At 41.4% G+C, this 20,397-nt stretch overlaps 2 protein-coding genes across 4 annotated transcripts in view; one reads left to right on the top strand and one right to left on the bottom strand.

Moving 5' to 3' along the window:
* LOC139392792 (pyridine nucleotide-disulphide oxidoreductase domain 1) overlaps positions 1-20,397 on the bottom strand; it is a 783,634-nt gene that overhangs the window by 82,769 nt on the left and 680,468 nt on the right. The gene's annotated exons all lie outside the window — the stretch shown is intronic.
* LOC139393175 (bile acid-CoA:amino acid N-acyltransferase-like) lies at positions 3,470-12,077 on the top strand. Of its 3 annotated transcripts, XM_071141581.1 has the most exons (10): positions 3,470-3,713; positions 6,651-6,853; positions 8,606-8,705; positions 8,815-9,172; positions 9,385-9,504; positions 9,662-9,735; positions 9,893-9,986; positions 10,050-10,130; positions 10,220-10,361; positions 10,485-12,077. In XM_071141581.1, exons 2-10 carry the CDS (start codon positions 6,664-6,666, stop codon positions 10,613-10,615), a joined length of 1,290 nt encoding a protein of 429 aa, XP_070997682.1. In that variant the 5' UTR covers positions 3,470-3,713; positions 6,651-6,663; the 3' UTR covers positions 10,616-12,077. The 3 variants fall into 3 exon arrangements, with proteins under 3 accessions (XP_070997682.1, XP_070997683.1, XP_070997681.1); XM_071141580.1 differs by lacking the exon at positions 3,470-3,713 and having other exon boundaries at positions 6,595-6,853; XM_071141582.1 differs by lacking the exons at positions 9,662-9,735; positions 9,893-9,986.

The raw sequence follows: 20,397 nt of genomic DNA, 5'->3' as shown, positions 1-20,397 counted from the left end.
AGGGTACTGCAAGGTTGGGTGACCAGGGCCATCTGGGACTGCCTCCTGGAGGAATTCAGGTGTGTGAAGGCTACCTGTGTCCTGCATAACTTCATGAGGATGGACACGAGGACCAGGAGGGGATCTGCAGCTCGCCGCCGTGTGCCAGAGGAGAAGTCTGCTGCTCTGCAGGATGTTTCAAGGATGGGGTCCAACAACGCAGCAAGAGAGGGAATCAGTGTGCGGGAGATCTTCACCTCCTACTTATTTGAAGAGGATGCTGTTCCCTGGCAACACCATAGACTACACTATGCACAACAAAGGCTCTTTTAAGAGCCATTCACACTGCAAAAATATTATTCTTTAATTTACTTAGCTATGTCAACTGCAGTAATGCAATTCCCAGTTTCTCTCCCTTTGATTTCTACTTCTCAGGTGAGAATGCTGTTTAGGTAAGGGTGTGATGTCTGTACAAAAACAAAACAGGCTATTTTAAATCACCCAACAATTAGACACCCTATAACCCACACACTCATGTATCAATCTGATTGACGGATTGTGTTGTGCTGTAAGCAGGCTTAGGTGTATAACTGTGGCGCCTTCCACCTTCAAAGAATAGGCAAGAGGGCCAACCATGGAGAATAGTAAGATACTTCAATATTTCTATAACTACTCTATATTGTTTGTCCGCGTGTGGCCGTTCATGTTTTTCAGCATAAAGTACTCTGCAGCCCTTTAGTGTGGTGTGGACACCAGGAAAGACCACACAGAGATTTCTGTTGAACACTGTCACGTTAACTACCTTATTTTTCAAGAACAGTCTCGTTCAATTCATCCATCTCTCCTCTTCCGTGGCGGCAGGGTAGCCTAGTGGTTGGAGAGTTAGACTAGTAACCGAAAGGTTGCAAGTTCAAATCCCCAAGCTGACAATGTACAAATCTGTTAACCCACTGTTCCTAGGCCGTCACTGAAAATAAGAATTTGTTCTTAACTGACTTGCCTAGTTAAATAAAGGTAAAATAAAAAAATCCTCTAAGTTATATCAGCTGTGTCAGTGAACCCCTCCCACATCTGAACTGGCTACATAGAGGGCACAGGATGATCTGAGGTTAGAGGTCACTTGGCCATGTCAACAGACAGAGATGCAGTAGTCCCAGAGTTTATGATCCAAGGTCAGTTTTGCATTTCACCTCCTGATTATTATGATGACTAACAATGTTAGAATAAAAACACAAGCACATGCTCTCTCTCACTGTCCATCTGTCTCATCTGCAGATATGTTTCGATGTGAGAGGATGCCCACCCCCAGTCCCATCATCGCCACCTCATCCGCTTTTAAGATAAGTGTCTCTAGTCGCCCGAAGGTTATGTAATTGTGATGAACTGAGAGAATATTTGGATAGCACTGTGATTCATTAATCATATGCTGCCTTCCCTGCTCCTATGTTCTTACCTCTTTCCCTTTCTGTCTTTTACACCTCTCTCGCCATCTCCTCTTTCTCCCTCTGTTTTTATAATGCACAAAAAATATGCATTGAAGTACAGATTAAACTTCTATTTACAATATTACAATTCTAATATGTATAATGCATATATTTAAAACACTTGGATAATGAACTTCTTTCAATAAAGCGTTTCACATTCACTACTGGTTAAAATTAAGTCTCTCATTTGATGAAATACTACACCTATCCTGTGTTTATCAGATCATTGCATTATATAGACTTTATATAGACGTCGTTAATGACAACTTACATCAGCCTCGTAAACTGTCGAAAACTTTAAAGGACATTGGCTTGAAAACCCATAACGTAAAATCCTGTAGTATTGGCCTAGATATTGATGATGTTTTATGTTATGACCAGGCAAAGGTTGCAAATTATTTTAACACATTTTTTACCACTATAACCTCATCTCTGGTTAATAAGTTACCTATCGGCTCTGGACACTATGGTTAGTCTTTCATTAACAACTTTTACCATAGCAAAAGTATCACTAATCATTTGTTTGAGCTGTGCTTGTTTCAACCTTGATTCAGTGTCATTTTGATTTCGCCTAATCTGCTTTGTATAGTGGGCTATCAAAAAAGCTGAAAAAGAGAACGCAGGTCATGCAAAATAATCAGGTGTATGCTGAATGTCCCCCCTAGGACCCACATGGGGTACAGGAGTTCTGGGAGGTGGGCTTGTTGCCTTTGGAGTCCAGAGTGGTGCAACTTAATCATATGTTTGACATCTTAAATGACCGTGCCCCACATGAAAAACCACAATGATATGGTCTATAACCAACACAGCACGTACTTCCTTGCCAGGCATGTGTCTATGGAATAGCCTTCCCTTGGAGATCAAGCAAATAAAAAGTAAAAATAGCTTTAAAAAGCAGGCAAACTTTTTCATTTGGCAAGGTAGTCTAAGTAATGGAAACCACTCCATTGCCCCTTGTGCCCCTTCTGCCTGTCCGGTGTATTTATGTGAAGGATCGGTATGATGTGCAATTAATAGATTGTTTTAATGTGAAATGAATATGGTTGATTTAGGGTTAGCGAGAAGTGTGTTGAATAGTGCCACTTTTTAGGATGTCAATATAAATGAATGAATTTATGGTTGTTTGTCATTTTGTCTTGTCTTTTAATAATGTGTTATCGTTTTTACCATCGAGGTGTCACGTTCATCACGTTCTGACCTTAGTTCTTTTGTTATGTCTTTGTTTTTGGTTGGTCAGGGCGTGAGTTTGGGTGGGTAGTCTGTTCTTTTTTCTATGTTGTGGTTTTGTGTTTGGCCTGGTATGGTTCTCAATCAGAGGCAGGTGTCGTTCGTTGTCTCTGATTGAGAATCATACTTGGGTAGCCTTTTCCCACCTGTGTTTTGTGGGTGATTAATTTCTGCTTAGTGTTTTTCGTCACCTTACAGAACTGTGTCAGTTTCGTTTCATTCTCTTTGTTATTTTTGTTTAGTGTTCTGAGTTGAAATAAAATCAACATGAACACATACCACGCTGCGCATTGGTCCGATATCCCCTACTCGTCATCAGACGAAGAAGACAACCATTACACGAGGACCACTTTGGAAATAAGCTTTTTAATTCATACTTTCAAGTGATAACCTCTGGGTCCACATTGTACATGTTGTTGTATCTGTATGTCGCCCAAAATAAATTCAATTTAATTCCATTCAAGGACATTAGATATTGAGATGAACTGGTTTTAGAGTATTTACATGGTGCATAGGAAGTGTAGTGTACTGTTTTTCTGTATATATATGAATTACAAACCAGCCTTTAACTATTTAAATCCTGTTTCTAGTCTATTAGTTATAATGTGTAACCATTGATATCCCAGGACCAAGATTGGTAAACACTGTTGAAGTGTATAATTGTAATACATACAGTTGAAGTCGGAAGCTTACATACACCTTATACAAATACATTTGTTACGGATACAAGTATCCTGTGTGTGTATCCTGTGTGTGTGTGTTTCTTTTCTCTCCTTCTCCCCTCACAGGTGAAAATCATCACTCCCCAATCAGTCAACAATCAATCATCAATCAGAAGACACACCTCCTCCTGTTTCCTACCCTATCACAGTTCCTTCCCCATGGTTTAAAAACCCCATCAGTAGTTTGCTCTAGAGCTCAATCTCTCTGTAAATGCCACGTATGTAGATCTCTCTGTTTCACTCTCTTTGTGTTTTGACCTCTCTTTTGTTTGAGCACCTCCATAGCACTTTGTCATCACCTGTGAGTATTGTTTTTGGTTATGGTGTTTCTTTGTTTGCTGGTGGGAAAAGGGGAAACCAAGACAAGTCTCCCATGGGCATACACTACCCGTAGGGAGACTTTGTTAAATACAATAGTTAGAACTGGGTGGACCACCCACTGTATTGGTTGGTTAGTTAGCTGTTGTTAAAGTAGGCTAGTCTAGCTTAGGGGTGTTTTTGTATACTTATTGTTTCTTTCCTTGGGTCCAGCTCAGCCCCTTTTCCTGCTCCCCTCATTACCGTGTGTTTATAAATAAACCTTGAGTTTGACGGTAGATTTCAGTTGTTGTGGTTATTTCGTTCACACTTTTACTTTGTCACAATTATAATTTGCATGAGTTATGTTACGGGTCTCATTACCATCCCCCCCCTAGACTGTCGGGCCAAAAGGGATTCGTAACAACATTTAAACTCAGTTTTTCACAATTCCTGACATTTAATCCAAGTACAAATTCCCTGTCTTAGGTCAGTTAGGATCACCACTTTATTATAAGAATGTGAAATGTCAGAATAATATAATTATTTATTTAAGCTTTTATTTATTTCATCACATTCCCAGGGGGTCAGAAGTTTACATTCACTCAATTAGTATTTGGGAGCATTGCTCTTAAATGGTTTGACTTGGGTCAAATGTTTCGGGTAGCCTTCCACAAGCTTCCCACAATAAATTGGGTGAATTTTGGCCCATTCCTCCTGACAGAGCAGGAGGCTTGTAGGTTTGTTGGCCTCCTTGCTCGCACAAGCTTTTTCAGTTCTGCCCACAGATTTTCTATGGGATTGAAGCCAGGGCTTTGTGATGGCTACTTCAATACCTTGACTGTTGTCCTTAAGCCATTTGCCACAACTTTGGAAGTATGCTTGGGGTCATTGTCCATTTGGAAGATCCATTTGCGACCAAGCTTTAACTTCCTGACTGATGTTTTGAGATGTTGCTTCAATATATCCACATAATTTTCCATCCTCATGATGCTATCTAGTTTGTGAAGTGCACCAGTCCCTCCTGCAGCAAAGCACCCCCACAACATGACACTGCCAACCCTGTGCTTCACATGATGGTCATTATGGCCAAACAGTTCTATCAGAGGACATTTCTCCAAAAAGTCCAATCTTTCCCGATGTGCAGTTGCAAACCGTAATCTGGCTTTTTTATGGCAGTTTTGGGGCAATGGCTTTCTATCTGAGCAGCCTTTCAGGTTCTGTCGATATAGGACTCATTTTACTGTGGATATACATATGTTTGTACCTGTTTTCTCCAGCATCTTCAAGGTCCTTTGCTGTTCTGGGATTGATTTGCACTTTTCCCACCAAAGTACGTTCATATCTAGGAGACAGAAGGCGTACTTGCGTACTATTGTTTGTACAGATGAACATGGTACCTTCAGGGTTTGGAAATTGCTCCCAAGGATGAACCAGACTTATTGAGGTCTACGATTGTTTTTCTGAGGTCTTAGCTGATTTATTTTGATTATCCCATGATAAGAGGCACTGAGTTTGAAGGTAGGCCTTGAAATACATCTACAGGTACACCTATTGACTAAATTGTCAATTAGCCTATCAGAAGCTTCTAAAGCCATGACATAATTTCATGGAATGTTCCAAGCTGTTTAAAGGCAGTCAACTTAGTGTATGTAAACTTCTGACCCACTGGAATTGTGATACAGTGAATTATAAGTGAAAAAATCTGTAAACAATTATTGGAAAAATTACTTGTGTCATGCACAAAGTAGATGTCCTAACTGACTTGAGAACTATAGTTTGTTAACAAAAATGTGTGGAGTGGTTGAAAAACTAGTTTTAATGACTTTAACATAAGTGTAAACTTCCGACTTCAATTATACATGCCTACACGGCATCATTCAAAGACTGGAATTTGATAACCCTGGCATTGGATATGACTGAAAAAGACATTCATACCTGAACTGCACCTTTATTTGCCAAGGTAGAGTACATGATCAGTGAATATATTAAATGTACAGACTACAATGTAGGGATCTCATGCAAGTGAATAACTACATGCATAAACAATCTGAATCCCTGAGACAACGTTGTATTATATTCTACTCAATCCATAGGCTTCATTAATGTAATTCAGACTGTTTTGAAGTTGATACAACTGGCTACGATAGCTGAGGTTCATAGCTAGGTTCTGAACTAATATGTATACCAAACGTTTGGGTTCATACACAGATCGGCAAGATAGCTAGCTACACATCCATAGGCATACAGGTATTTTTATCCTCCACTGTACAATAAGCAAGAACATAGCTAGCTACGCTGGACACTCAATTTGCAGTAAATGCTTTAGCTAGCTAGATTCTTTGCATCCACTGTTTCACAAGACGATAGCCTGGTTTGCTGGTTGTTTCAGGTTTCCCTAAAACATGAAACAACCAGAATTACAATTTCATACACATGTCACAACACCCATAAAGCTAACCAGCTAACTGGCTAATGTTAGCTAGTCAGCTAGCTTGATAAATCGTAATTTTTGTAAATTAACTTTATGATAAATATGTATAATCATTTGTCGCTACATTAACTAACCTATTCCTGTCAACTGTAAATGTTTTGCATGATTCGTTATAACATTATAATCACTTCCATTTGCTTTGATTCTAGTATTTGTCACCCTCAACTTTGTGAGCAGTGCCGCACGGACTTTGAACTTTCCTGCACAAGCAAAGTTGTCTACTCGTACCTAGCTATATAAAGCGGTTACCTATGTCAGCAAGTCTCTGTTGTCATTATCGAATAACTCAGTGTAAGTAAATTTGGACACAAAGTTTGAAGCGAATGTGACTCGTTAGCCAATTCGTTCTGTCGCCAAACAGTTTTCACAGGTTAAAGCCAGAACAAATGGGATGTCAATCCCACCATCTTTACCAATGTTCATTTGGTTTCTGTCTTTTTTCTACAGGTGTTTGTCCACCATGGTTGTGCCTTACCCGCTTCTATCAGTGCAGCCAATGCGGGGGCTTGTGGATGAGAAGATCCAGGTAGTTGTGAGGAATTTACCTCCAGCGCTCTCGGTGACACTGCATTCCCTTCATCGCTCTGAGGATAATGACTTTTGGGAGGCATTCGGCCATTACACCAGCAACGACCAAGGCATGGTGACAGGTAAGGTTTGTGACCGCCGACCGGGATCACAGACAGGCTTCTTGGATGTAGTCTTGGTCTAACTTCTGTATGAAATCCCATATATACTCTTTAATTCAATTACACGTTGTCCTGTTGGTCGCCAATAAGATCAGCACGCGCTGAAACATGAGATGCTGGCGGCTGGCCAATATTTTTGCCTTCTATTGTCATCAAGTTAGTACAATATCACTGTACAACACAGCAAACCTTGAGTAAAAGAGAGCAAAATAGATGTTATTAAAACCAATATGGTTGTTTGTAGCTCCCTCCAGTAACCACGAGCAAAACAGTTCCTTGATTTTAACTGGTGGTTTTATTCTGTAGTTTTAGTCATATCACTTTCGTGAGAACTATAAAGTAAATGAAAATACAGTTAAGCACACTCTTACAATTTTCTTGTTTTATGAGTGACTTATTAGCTTGACACAACTCTGATGTGCATGGGGCGGCAGGGTAGCCTAGTGGTTAGAGTGTTGGACTAGGAACTGAAAGCTTGCAAGTTAACCCACTGTTCCTAGGCAGTCATTGAAAATAAGAATTTGTTCTTAACTGACTTGCCTAGTTAAATAAAGGTAAAAAAAACTAAACTTACATAAAACCAGTTTAGCCAGAGATCTAACCATATCAGATTAAACAAATAAACAAAGGAAAAATACCTTGTTGGCTGCTTATTGAAGGGAGGATATCCCAAACTTCACACGTCTTATTCCTGTCATGAATTCACGCTTCATCCTTAACTTCTTAAGGTATAGGGGGCAGCATTTTCACTTTTGGATAAATAGCATGCCCAATTTCAACTTTCTGCTACTCAAGCAGGAATTATAACGTTACCATCCTAACATACACACTTCAACCGTTACGAACTACACCCGAACACTGTGGGATTGCCTCACCCCAAAAGTGTGTTGCTATGATAATAATCCCCGTTACAACAGTTCTTAGCCACGTAGTTCCGTTTGTTTTACAGTTTCCCCCACATAGCGAACACGCAAACAATTCAAACAAAAAACGACAAAGACTGACAGGTTAGTTGTCAGTTACAGTCATGCAGTGGACCTGTAGTCGGAAGTAGTATAATTCTTCAAATGCAACACACGTTGAAAGGCGTGACCAAAGTTGGTCAACATCTTGGCAAAAGTGTTCCACTAGAACACGCCCAAGCAAATTAACACCAAGTTCAAAACAACTGTGAACTTTGATATTGGAAATATTCGACTTCAGTGTGTTCAAGGCAACTGGGATGAGCTCCGACTAGGAAAAAAAAACATTTTAAACTGTCAATCAACTTGGAATTCCAAATCGGGAACTCTGCCTCTTTCTTAAACTAATATTGATGTCAGTGAGTTTTTCTCAGTTGTTTTGAAAGCACCATTCAGTGTGTTTGAGAATTTAACAAAAAAAGTAATCTTTGTTCTTTACTGGCTTGCCTAGTTAAATATATTATTGTTTACAATGACGACCTACACCGGTAAAACCCTGATGGCACCGGCCCAATTGTGCACTGCTCTATGGGATCCCAATCACAGCTGCTTGTAATGCGGCCTGGAATTGAACCAGTGTCTGTAGTGATGCCTTTAGCACTGAGATGCAGTGCCTTAGACTGCTGCGCCACTCGGGAGCCCCAGTTGAAAGACTGACAACTCTTAAAAATGAGCTCTGACTACAAAAAAAAAAATTGAATGGTCGTCCAAGTCAGAAACTCAAGCCTCTTTCTCTTTTCTGTTTATGTAGTTGCTAAGGATGCCAGTCTTGGAGGAACATATGAAGGAGCAGAGCCCATGGGTCTACTGTGGAGCATGCAGCCTGTTCCAGGCAGTCGGACAGGCCTCAGGTAATACACCAAAGCAACTCAATATTTGGTGTCAATGTTACATAGGATAAACACATCATTTAGGGTGACCGGGCCCGGCTGGACAAGTCAAATAAACTCTCTGTCTCAGGTTGAGAAGGATTGATGTCCTCACTCCTATGGTGGTACACATCTCTGTGTACAGTGGGCACATGACTGAGGGCTTCAGCAAGCAGTCTCCTCTAGCGATCGTAGTCACAGAACGATGGTACATGGCACCGGGTGTGTGCAGAATTGACATCAGGGAACATGGAGTCCAAGGGACCCTCTTTTTACCCCCAGGTCCTGGACCCTTCCCTGGGGTGTTGGATATGTGGGGAGGGGGTGGGGGGCTGGTGGAGTACCGCTCCTGCCTCCTGGCGTCACACGGTTTTGTTTCCATGGTGCTAGAGTACCTTTCCCATAACAAGAACAGAAACTCAGACATCGAATCAACAACCTACTTTGAGGTGATTCTCATACTGTGTGTGTGCCTACATGCTTGTGCTTGTCTTAATGTTCAGAAATGGCCCTGAGAGGGCAGAGTCCACTCCTGTGACTCATTATCCAGACTCACTGTTATATTACATCACCTCACGTTATATTACATCACATCCGCTACATTGGATCCTACATTGTATCTTTATCACTTGACCTTGAGCTCTATCTCTCTGTTATGTAGAAAGCTTTCAGGATTGTGCAGGAGCACCCTCTGGTGATGAAGGACAGAGTTGCTCTGTTTGGTCTCTCCTTAGGCGCGTCAGTCGCCCTCAACTTGGCAGCCTACTCCAAAGACATCAGCGTGAGCCTCTCCCTCCTACTCGTTTTCCTCCAGATTGGAGCTTTGTATTTATAGAGTGAATTCAGATTCAGTCATCTTTAATGTCCCAATCCTGACCATGTGCATATGCTTAAGAGTTTGTTTCGTGTGTAAACAATAAATACTGTGTGTATTCCAGCCCAGATGCTGTGTGTGTATCAGTGGGTGTCACATCCACCGGCTCAACCAGTCTTTCAGAAAAGTGTTGAACAAGTGAGTGGTGTGTGGCTGAAAAATAAACCCAAATCTGTTCAAAGTGAAGGTGTAGGTACCGTGATTATCGTGAAGTGAAGGTAGAGTGATTATGGAGCTTGTGACATACAGCCCAAATGAAGAAACGGCGACTAAAAACATAATTATTTATTGCCAGGGATGGGTATAAGATCCGATTTGATGAAGAGAGCCGTGTGGTCTGGAGAGACATCAGTCTGCCTATCCCAACCGACCTTGGAGAGAAAGTGGATGTAAGTCAACACACACAAACACACACAGTGGGTTTGTTTACTCATTGCTGTGTCTTCTGACAGATGGGGAGGATAAAGTGTCCATTGATGTTGGTCGTCGGGGAGGATGATCAGAACTTGGCGACAGTGGAGTCTGCCAAGGATGTGAGTACACACAACCATGATTACAAGCTACCTATGAAATCCATCACTTTCATTGACGCTGAATGTTACCTCTAACTTCTGACCTACAGATGACCCAGATGATGCGTGCAGCGGGCAACGAGCACCTACTGACCAATCTGCAATACCCTGATGCTGGACACCTCATTGAGCCGCCCTACACACCCCACTTCAGAGCCAGCAACTTCATACTGCCTCAAACACGACAGAAAGGTACTGTACACACAACTCACACCTATAGTATACACACCTGAACTAAGATATATATATATATATATATATGTATGAACCAATTCTTTACTTCCAATGTAACTAATGATTGTGTATGTGTTGCAGTGATGGTGTTGTGGGGAGGGTACACCAAGCCGCATGCCGATGCTCAGGAAGACTTTTGGGAAAAGAGCCTTAGCTTCCTACGTCAACACCTCTACCCCAGCCCTGACTCTGTCCCTAATGCCAAGCTGTGATGTCACACCCGAGGAGCATCAGGGCCTAGTATGATTGACTAAGCTATAACTGTTAAAATAAATTAACATTTAAAATATGATAAAGTCTAAGCCTTTGGGGGGGATGTGAGGGTTCTACTAAGCTATCATGGAATTGTTTTAGTCATACCATAATTTTGCTATTTGATTTAGAATTGTAGGACTCCCAAGCCAGGTGTATGCTACATGATTTTGGCCCCGATTTAGCTCTCCCAGACAAGTTTTTGAAATTGAAGACCAAATCCCCATGTCGTTGCCTACTTGAGGCGTTTGGCCGTCACAACGCTCATTTAATGTGAGCGGGCCAGATACACAATCTGAGGGCTACTAATCTCATCTTTGAGCAGTCCCAGACGTCCCGATATTTTCAAAATGTTTTGAGAGCGGGTGATCAGCAATAGCCAATGAGAGCTCGCCAGAGAAGAAACCAGTGAGATTATGATATTTCTCACCACCCAGAATGTGAGCTACTACTACTATTACTACTACTACTCAAAGTATGTGTTTTTACTTGCCTTTAACCAAAGCGTCAAATCGCTGCAGTTTACAAGCAAAGTTATTCAATTCAAAATGCTAGATATTTCAAGTCAGTATGGCAAGCGTGAATGTCTGACAAACGTTTGAGGCTCGTTGTAGCTATGTTAACAATCTAATCACATAATTATTTTCGCGAAACTGCGTGGTATCGAGAATCTAACGACCAAGTGAAGAATCTTGTAGTGTGTGACCCCTGTCTTTGCCATGTCGTTTAGTGTGCGCACCACATTGTCAAGAGAAAAAAACGTCAGGAAAGACGGTTTAATGTGAGAGGCTCAGCGAAGTTAGGATTTGGAAAGTTGTGTAGTGTACATCTGGTTTTAGGTATTATTAAAAAAAATGATGACATAAAATATTGAATTTGGTCTTTACTACTATAGCCCATAGAAACGCATTGAATATAACACATTCATAAATGGCAAAAAAGACAGTCCAAAAATGTATCATAAGGAATAAGATTTTTTTTTGTGAGAAGACCAATTTTCGAGATTTCTCAGTCTGACAAACACCTCAGATGTGCAATGTCAACATAGGCGGATGCGGTGGATTGAGACACACCCCACAAAAAAAACATTTATCTTGATGGGGATTATTATGTTACTTAGATTTACGCACGGGTGCATCAATATACTCTTAAGGATTAATATGTGTGAAAAGACTGAGCCATCAGACCAGTGGACACAGCTGTACAACATACATTGAGGGCTGATGAGGAGTGTCCACAGTAGTAGGTCAGTCTCTCATTCACTGAACTGCATGAGTTTCAACCTGCCAATAGGTTTCAGGCACAGGTGTTAACACTAACTGCCATAGTACACAGATGATTGATTCTATTTTTAGAATCATAAGGAAATAATAGAAAATGTGTTGTCTATGATGTTTATAATAAATCAGAGAAGAATAGAGCACTATTTGGTCATTATTTTGCAGTTCTTCAATATATCACACTAGGATGATGAATGCACATAGCACATGTGTAGTGGTGGGCAACAGATGAGTCCTGGGCCTGTATTCCAACATCTGAGTGGGACTGCTGATCTTGGACAAGGACTTCCCTGTCCATGTAATCTTATTCATTATGATCAGAAAGCAAGAACTGATTCATTTTCACAATATGGAGGGAGAAGGAGGGATGGAAGGAGAGAGGGATAGTGTGGAGGGATGGAAGGAGAGAGGGATAAGAACTTTACAACCTCTGGGTATCAGACAGAAATATAATTGGAATTTATGAACACTGATTAAATAATGACTTGACATAATGGTAAGCAATACATTTTTGGACCAACCTTGGTGGTACTTTTCTAAATTCCTGACTTGGAAACCATCGCTGTCTCCATGGCCAGTTGCAGGTGAAACGTTGGACTTTAGAAAATGCTCCGTTATTATTTTAAATATTTTCCCATTGATTTAGACAAGTGAGTGTCATTCAAAGCGATGCTTGATTTCCTTGATACGTTCATGACATGCAGCACTTTGGGGTGGACACCTAACCATCTCACAGAGAGAAGATTTAAAGTAGACAAGATGGCGGCATACACATTGTTTGGTTACTTCATGGAGCAAAAATATATACATTTTTAATAACGAAGCATTTTTTACATTCCAATGTTCCACCTGTCACTAGCCATGGAAGTTTAGAAGATTTCCCTGCCTGATAATGTCACGACTCTACCGAAGGTGGCTCCCCTTCTCGTTTGGGTGGCGCTCGGTGGTCGTCGTCACCGGCCTACTAGCTGCCACTGATATTTTTTCCCTCCCCCTCGTCTGTTTATTGGTTACACCTGTTGTAGATAAGGTTATTGGTTGGGCTTTATTAGCCAGCCGGCCCGCCTGCTCTTTGTGCGGGATTGTTCTGTGTGTACTTGTTGTGCACGCATGTATGTCACGACTGTTTTGTTTACGTGAGCTGTTTTTGGATACGGTTTAGTTCCCCTGTGGTTTGGGGTATTTGTGTTGAGTGGTGTCTGCTTTTTCACCTGGTCGGTGTATTAAAGACGTGCCTACTCTGAACTCTCTGTCTCCTGCGTCTGACTCCTTCCTCCACTACACCCCAGACATAACAGAATCCCGCACCGGTAAATATGTCAGCAGGGGCAGCAGCCAACCCCCTCCCATCGATGGAGGAACGTGTTCTCCACCACACCACCGTCCTCCATCGGATCCGCCATGGACCAAATGATGGAGAGAATGGACCGATAGGAGAGGAGTGGTCTCCTCTCTCCACCTTCGGCTTCCCCAGCTCAAGACTCCCTTTCTCCTCTCTCCCCATCCCCCGGCTCCAGCGCTCTCCTTCTTGCGCTCCCGAGGGATTATGATGGATCGGCGGCGGGGTGTCAGGGGTTCCTACTCCAACTGTAGTAGGGTCCACATAGATACTAGTCATGCTGGTGCAGTCTATAGCTGAGCTGGTTAAACTGTGTGTAGGGCCCTTCAAAGTCCTGAGGAGAATAAACGAGATGTGTTATCGATTACAACTCCCTTCCTACTGTCGTGTTAACCCCTCGTTTCATGTGTCTCTCCTCGGGCCGGTGGTAGCTGTTCCCCTGCAGGACGGTGAGGTGCCGGAGGTCCCTCCTCCCCCTCTGGACATCGAGGGTTCCCCGGTGTACACTATACGGGCCATTCTGGACTCGAGACGACAGGTGAGGGGCCTGCAGTACCCCGTGGACTGGGAGGGGTACGGTCCGGAGGAGAGGTGCTCGGTACCGGTGGGGGACATTTTGGATCTGTCGATGTTGAGGGATTTCCATCGCCGTGCGTCGGCGGGAGCCGCGCGTTGGGGGGAGGGGGGTACTGTCACGACTCCTACCGAAGGTGGATCCCCTTCCCTTTCGGGTGGCGCTCGGCGGTCGTCATCACCGGCCTACTAGCTGCCACTGATTTTTTTTTTCCTCCCCCTCCTTGTCTGTTTATTGGTTACACCTGTTGTAGATTAGGTTATTAGTTGGGCTTTATTAGTTGCTCTTTGTGCGGGATTGTTCTGTGTACTTGTGCACGCATGCATGGATATGGTTTAGTTCCCCTGTGGTTTGGTGTATTTGTGTTGAGTGGCGTCTACTTTTTCACCTGGTCGGTGTATTAAAGACGTGCCTACTCTGAACTCTCTGTCTCCTTCGTCTGACTCCTTCCTCCACTACACCCCGGACATTACAGATAAATAACAATATAGCAGTAAATTATAAAATAGCCTCCACCAGTCTTGCCTTACAATCAGTCTGTCAGTCTTGCATTAGAATAATAAGGGTTAAACTTACTCTGCCAAAACGCACTGTCCTCTGGTCAAGCATTGTCAAAAATGCTTGATGTGGCATGCCATATTCAGCTCTTCATATGAAGAGATCACGTCTGTTGAGAAGACAGCGGCAGGTCAATAGCCACTCCTTTGCAGGTCTTTCATGCCTGCTGTACCAGTCTCCTTGCAGTTCTCACAATGGAGCTCTGGCAATGCCAATTTCGAATGACCTAAGGAGAGGAATGGGTCAGGAAAGTTGATCGATTTAAAAGTCAAACATATTGGAATAAGACAAACTAAATAAAGAAATACTGCATCCTTACCACTCATAAGTCTAACAGACCTGTCAGGACAAACCCTAGTTGCCTGTTGTGGACACAAGCCAAAATGTGCAGTATCTCTACAGGCAGAATACGAGCTAAATATAAACCTCAGATATCAGAATACATTAACAAAAAAGGTTATTCAACATGGCAAGGAAGGCAAATAAAATGAGTGATCTTTAAAACAGTACAAAACTGGATTGGAGAAGGGCTGCCGTCAATTACTGTGATGCCTGCATTGCGAGGCAGTGGCTGTAGAAAGCCTTTAACTATGGCATCCCGATTGTGGACCACAAAAATGGAATGCCTGGCTCTGACAGAAGAAGGGGCACGGAATGCTATTTCTACCGCGCACGACAGCTGGGTTGGAAGCGCACTGTTGACATCTGGGTGATGATCCTCTACTGCCAGCCAGTTATCAATGAGATATAGCCTCGCATCTTTACACCATTTTGAAGACATTTGCTGTCTGGTAGCCCAGTTTGATGAGGCCGTTGAGTGGTGGTGGTGAGGCCTCATCGTGGACATCGGAACTGTCCAAGAGCTCCTGCTGTTCTTGGAGCAGGGCATCTGTCCAATAAATAGCTGAAAGATTAAGAAAGTATTGAAAAGTGGCAGATCTAGGTATTATGCACTTGAATCATCACACAACTAATTCAAAGGAGTCAAAGGACCAAAGCAAGAGGAGCATGGCAATCAACAATGGTCGCATGTCACGAGCCGTGGAAGCCGAAGACTGCGGCCTCCCGCAAAGCAGTCTACTATCCCAATGAGAGGTCCGGAGCAGATACAAACAACTGATAGTTTCGCCACCCTGGAGTCTGATCTTCCTGCACCTTCGTCGCTGGGGGTACCTGTGTCTGCGGCCGCTGTGCCTACTCCTACTTCCTCCCCTGTGATTTTGAATTCAACGTCAGCAACCTTCTGTCCCTGCTCTGGATTAAATAACTTTTCTGCTTACTTTTAAAAAAAACACTTCCGACCTCATCCAACCTGGCTGGAATGGTATTTATTTAAATGTAATTACCCCCTGTTTCAGGCTCCACAATCCCTCACTTATGAACTCATATTGTTAATCAGATATAATAAAACAGAGTATAAGTTTACTTAGTTACAGTTCTATTTTAAATGGGGATATTGTTTAGTCATTTATTCATAAAATTCCTAACAATCCACCCAAAAACGACAAAACAATTCATACCATCATTAAACACTGTATGGAAACTTCAATGATATACTAGAATAAAACAAATCAATACATGTATTTACACACAATCAACTTCAATGACTGTTCTAACCTACATCAGAATCTTAACTCTACTTATCAGGATTTTCCGTTACCTTGCATGTGTGATTTAATGAAAGTTTGAATTTTATAGCGTTTTATTTGAATCTGGCGCTCTGCATTTCCCCAGGCAATTGGCCACTTGAGACGCTAGCGTCTCATAGCATTACCATACAGGCCATTTCCCTATGTGTATCAACTCCATCAAATGGAAAGGGAATGGTTATGAACTGAGGTTCTGCTGAGGCGCAGACCTAACATTCTTCTTTCGCTACTGATCTGCTTCATACTGAATCCATTCTAACCATAGGTTAGAATCCCCATAACCAGTTTCCATCTCAATTACTTCCTTAAGATCTTTCATCTGAACTATCCACACCGGCTCTTGGCTCTGGACAACTCCACGGTCAGTATCTGCTTTGTCAGGGACTCTGCTTGTATTCTGCTGACTATAGAGCTATCATCTGCTCTAACCTTTTCTACCCGGAATGCACTAGGTTATCAACTGAAACCCTTACTTTCACTACACTCCATCTTCCTCCATACTGTATGTAGATTTATGTAGCCCTCTCACATGATGTGAGCTATAACCTGTTTCCATAAACTACACAGGGACTTGCATAGATGTTTTCCATAATGGCTGCTGCTCTTAGTCCGAAACTGCCAAGGAGTCAGAGGCCCCATTTGGTCTACATAGAACTCCACTGAGACATCCTTCAAAATCCCACTCTCACTTCCTGTATATCCAGATCAAGTGATCTCTTATGCTTGGTTAATACTAAATCCTCATTGTCTAACTACGTGTCAATATTACCCTCTGGCCTTCTCGGGGTTCATGGTGTACCAGGAATAAGGCTCCCACAACCAGACAGCTCAGGATGGCCAGCCCACCTATAAAGCCCCACCCTCTCCCAGAGAACACATCATCAGCTAGAGCCAGACACACCTTCACTTCTATGAACAAACACAGGGATGGAATGACGGGAAAAGGACATCTTCATTCGAGAGATGGTGGCTCCGAGAGAAATTCTTGCGTAAAATACAGAGGTAGCCATTACTCCAATCGGTCCTAGTGAAAAACCATTTCGCCTACAAAAATAATATTTTGGGAAAAAATGAACTTTGGCTGTCTACCTGGGAGTCTCATGAGTGAAAACATCTGAAGTTCATCAAAGGTAAACTATTTAATTTGATTGCTTTTCTGATTTTCGTGACAAGGTTGCCTGCTGCTAGCAAGGCATAATGCTATGCTAGGCTATGATAAACTTACACAAATGCTTGTCTAGCGTAGGCTGTAAAGCATATTTTGAAAATCTGAGATGACAGGGTGATTAACAAAAGGCTAAGCTGTGTTCCAATATATTTCACTTGTGATTTTCATGAATAGGAAGATTTTCTAGGAAGATTTATGTCCGTTGCGTTATGCTAATTAGTGTCAGATGATGACAACTGTCCCGTTCACGGTCGTTTATGGCCTCAATCTCATCCACTCTCCCCAAGATTATAGTCCCAGGAAACATCCAAAAGAGAGACAATAAAACTCCCATTCTCCCAGAAAAAAAAACACAACGCTTAACTAGCATTCACTATGCTACATCGATTCAGAAACTCAAAAGTGAACTATAAACCAAACCTAATGATTCCTCTTTACCTCAAATCATTAATCATAAGTTTTAAACAACGTCAATGTATATGTATACTTAAGTGAACATGCTACCCTTAGATACATTAGATTAATAATGTTCAGGTTAATTGTATTACTTTTTCCCTCTGTCGCAAATGTCGTACATTTCTCAGTGTAAGAAATCAGTAATTTAATCCCAGGTATTTAATAAAAATGTAAATGTATTCTCCCATGGCTCCTTCAACTTACATATTTTAGATAACTTCCATCAGTCCCAGAAGAAGGAATCCTACTTAAACACACCAGAATACAATGTTTAATTAAGTTAAATCAACTCCTAAAATAAACAATAAACAGTAACCAAATAAACAAACCACTTTAATCAGCAAAAAAACTAACTATACAAGAACTCACTACTATAATGGTTCAGATGACAAAATTACTCAGACTCATGTTTACATCTCAATAAAATAAAATGGTCTGCATGTTTTATTTTTAAAACAACAGCTGATGCCCTTGAGACAGATGTCTATGTCTCAGGGGAAAAGCACAAATAACCAAATTCAACCTAGCTAATTTCCCAAAACATATGCAATTGTTTTTTAACTATTGAGGTTGCTTTTCAACATTAATATCCTGACATTGTTCCACATAATGGAAGCAGATTATAATGTTAGACTACATGAACTTTCCTGCTCAAATGAACTGGTGTTACTTAAACAATCAAACCAGGAATCAATAACCATCAGAATCCATTATCACAATGTTTTACGATTCAAACATTCAGATCTCCCTTTCTTACAGCCAAAGATAATCAAATAAACGCCACAAGTCAATGATGCCCACTTAGCGAATCTGTTGCTAGTTTTTAGCATCTTTCCTGACTACCCTGACGACTTACAGCTAGATATAGATATACACACACCGGCCTGTTCTTTAAACCTCAATTCAGAGGCCAGGTCTTTAAATAACGAGTCCAGACCCGTCTGTGCACGGCTTTCGGCTCTACCCTCGGACGAAAGAGGCAAGTTTGTGGAATCTGCTCGTAGGACCAATTGTTACTGTAATTTCATTATTTCCAATATGTTTTCGTTAATTGAATTCACTTAGTCTATTTTATGAGAATTTGTAAGATTCTTATTTGCATAAAATAGACGGAGACCATTCTTATCAAAAATAGATAATAGTATTTATTCTCGGAGCGCGCTGCCATGTAACCACGAACAACAGTTTATATACAAAATATGACGTCACAGGTTCTAGAATGAATCTCCTCCTCCCGACCAAGACAGAGCAAGTTTAAAAGTTCATTCCGACCCACTAGCGCACACACAGGACACGCAACATAACTGAATTAACTCTTGACCCCTCACCATTATCGATCACCACTTAGCTGACAGTTCTAGTTAACAGAACCTGGGAATGCACTCACTGCCTTATCTAAAACACCCCAGAGCTAAGTTTTGTCGGTTCAACCATAGGTTAAAGACCTTTTCTGCTTACTTAAAAAAAACACTTCCAACCTCATCCAACCTGGCTGGAATGGTATTTATTTAAATGTAATTACCCCCTGTTTCAGGCTCCACAATCCCTCACTTATGAACGCATGTTGTTAATCAGATATAATAAAACAGAGTATAAGTTTACTTAGTTACAGTTCTATTTAAAATTGGGATATTGTTTAGTCATGTATTCATAAAATTCCTAACAGCAATGTACATTATACCAGTGGCATTGGTAGACAATGTAAGTAACCTAGTTTATGTCCCTGAATGCCTCTGCTGATCCTACAGCTATTGTATGCAAAAAGCATGTGCATATGAACCAGACTTATGCTGTTAGCACTGAGGCGGTGTGCCCTAGTAGGAAGTCCACTGTGTGCAGCTCACCCTGCGCTAACATAAATAACATGAGAATGTCTACTTCTGCTAACCTTCCCAGTAAAGCAATGAAAACAAGCAAGCATCCTAGAAAAGTGCTCAAAATAGCCCACGTTAATATAATAACTTGCTAGTAACATTCAAATTCGGAATATATCTGAAACTGACTTAGATAATACCTTTGATGATACCGAGGTGGCAATACAAGGTTATAACATTTACAACAAAAAAAACAGAAATGCCAATGTTGGTGTTACTGTTTATATTCAGAACTTCATTCCTGTAAAGCTTAGAGGATCTCATGTTAAATACTATTTAAGTAATATGACTACAGGTTCATCTGCCTCAACTAAAGACCATGCTTGTGTGAAGCTGCTATAGACCACCAAGTGCTAACAGTCCGTATCTGGATAACATGTGTGGAATTCTTGATAATGTATGTGATATCAACAGAGGTATATTTTCTGGGTGACATAAATATTGACTGGCTATCATCAAGCTTCCCACTCAAAAAAAAGCTTGAAAACTGTAACCAGTGCCTGTAACTTGGTTCAGGTTATCAGTCAACCTACCAGGAAAGTTACAAACAGCACAGGAATGAAATCATCAACATGTATTGATCACATCTATACTAATCCTGCAGAAATTAGCTTGAAAGCAGTATCCAAATCCATCGGATGTAGTGACCACAATATAGTAGCCATATCTAGGAAAACCAAAGTTCCCAAGGCTGGGCCCAAAATAGTGTATGAGGTCATACAATACGTTTTGTAGTGATTCCTATGTTGTTGATGTAAAGAATATTTGTTGCTCTGTGGTGTGTAATGAGGAGCAAGCAGATGCTGCACATGACATAATTATGAAATTGCTTATCCCAGTTACT

This window comes from Oncorhynchus clarkii, chromosome 33 (genome assembly GCF_045791955.1).
Source record: "Oncorhynchus clarkii lewisi isolate Uvic-CL-2024 chromosome 33, UVic_Ocla_1.0, whole genome shotgun sequence".
Classification (NCBI taxonomy): Eukaryota; Metazoa; Chordata; class Actinopteri; order Salmoniformes; family Salmonidae; genus Oncorhynchus; species Oncorhynchus clarkii.
The sequence above is the reverse complement of the archived record's forward strand: the minus strand, read 5'-3'. Positions and strand labels throughout refer to the sequence as shown.

Excerpts from the sequence above, each read along its gene's own strand:
- LOC139393175 (XM_071141580.1), top strand. The coding sequence starts at position 6,595 with ATGTCAATCCCACCATCTTTACCAATGTTCATTTGGTTTCTGTCTTTT. Across the intron at positions 6,854-8,605 it reads CGACCAAGGCATGGTGACAG|TTGCTAAGGATGCCAGTCTT; the intron begins GTAAGGTTTGTG and ends CTGTTTATGTAG. Across the intron at positions 8,706-8,814 it reads GGCAGTCGGACAGGCCTCAG|GTTGAGAAGGATTGATGTCC; the intron begins GTAATACACCAA and ends TCTCTGTCTCAG.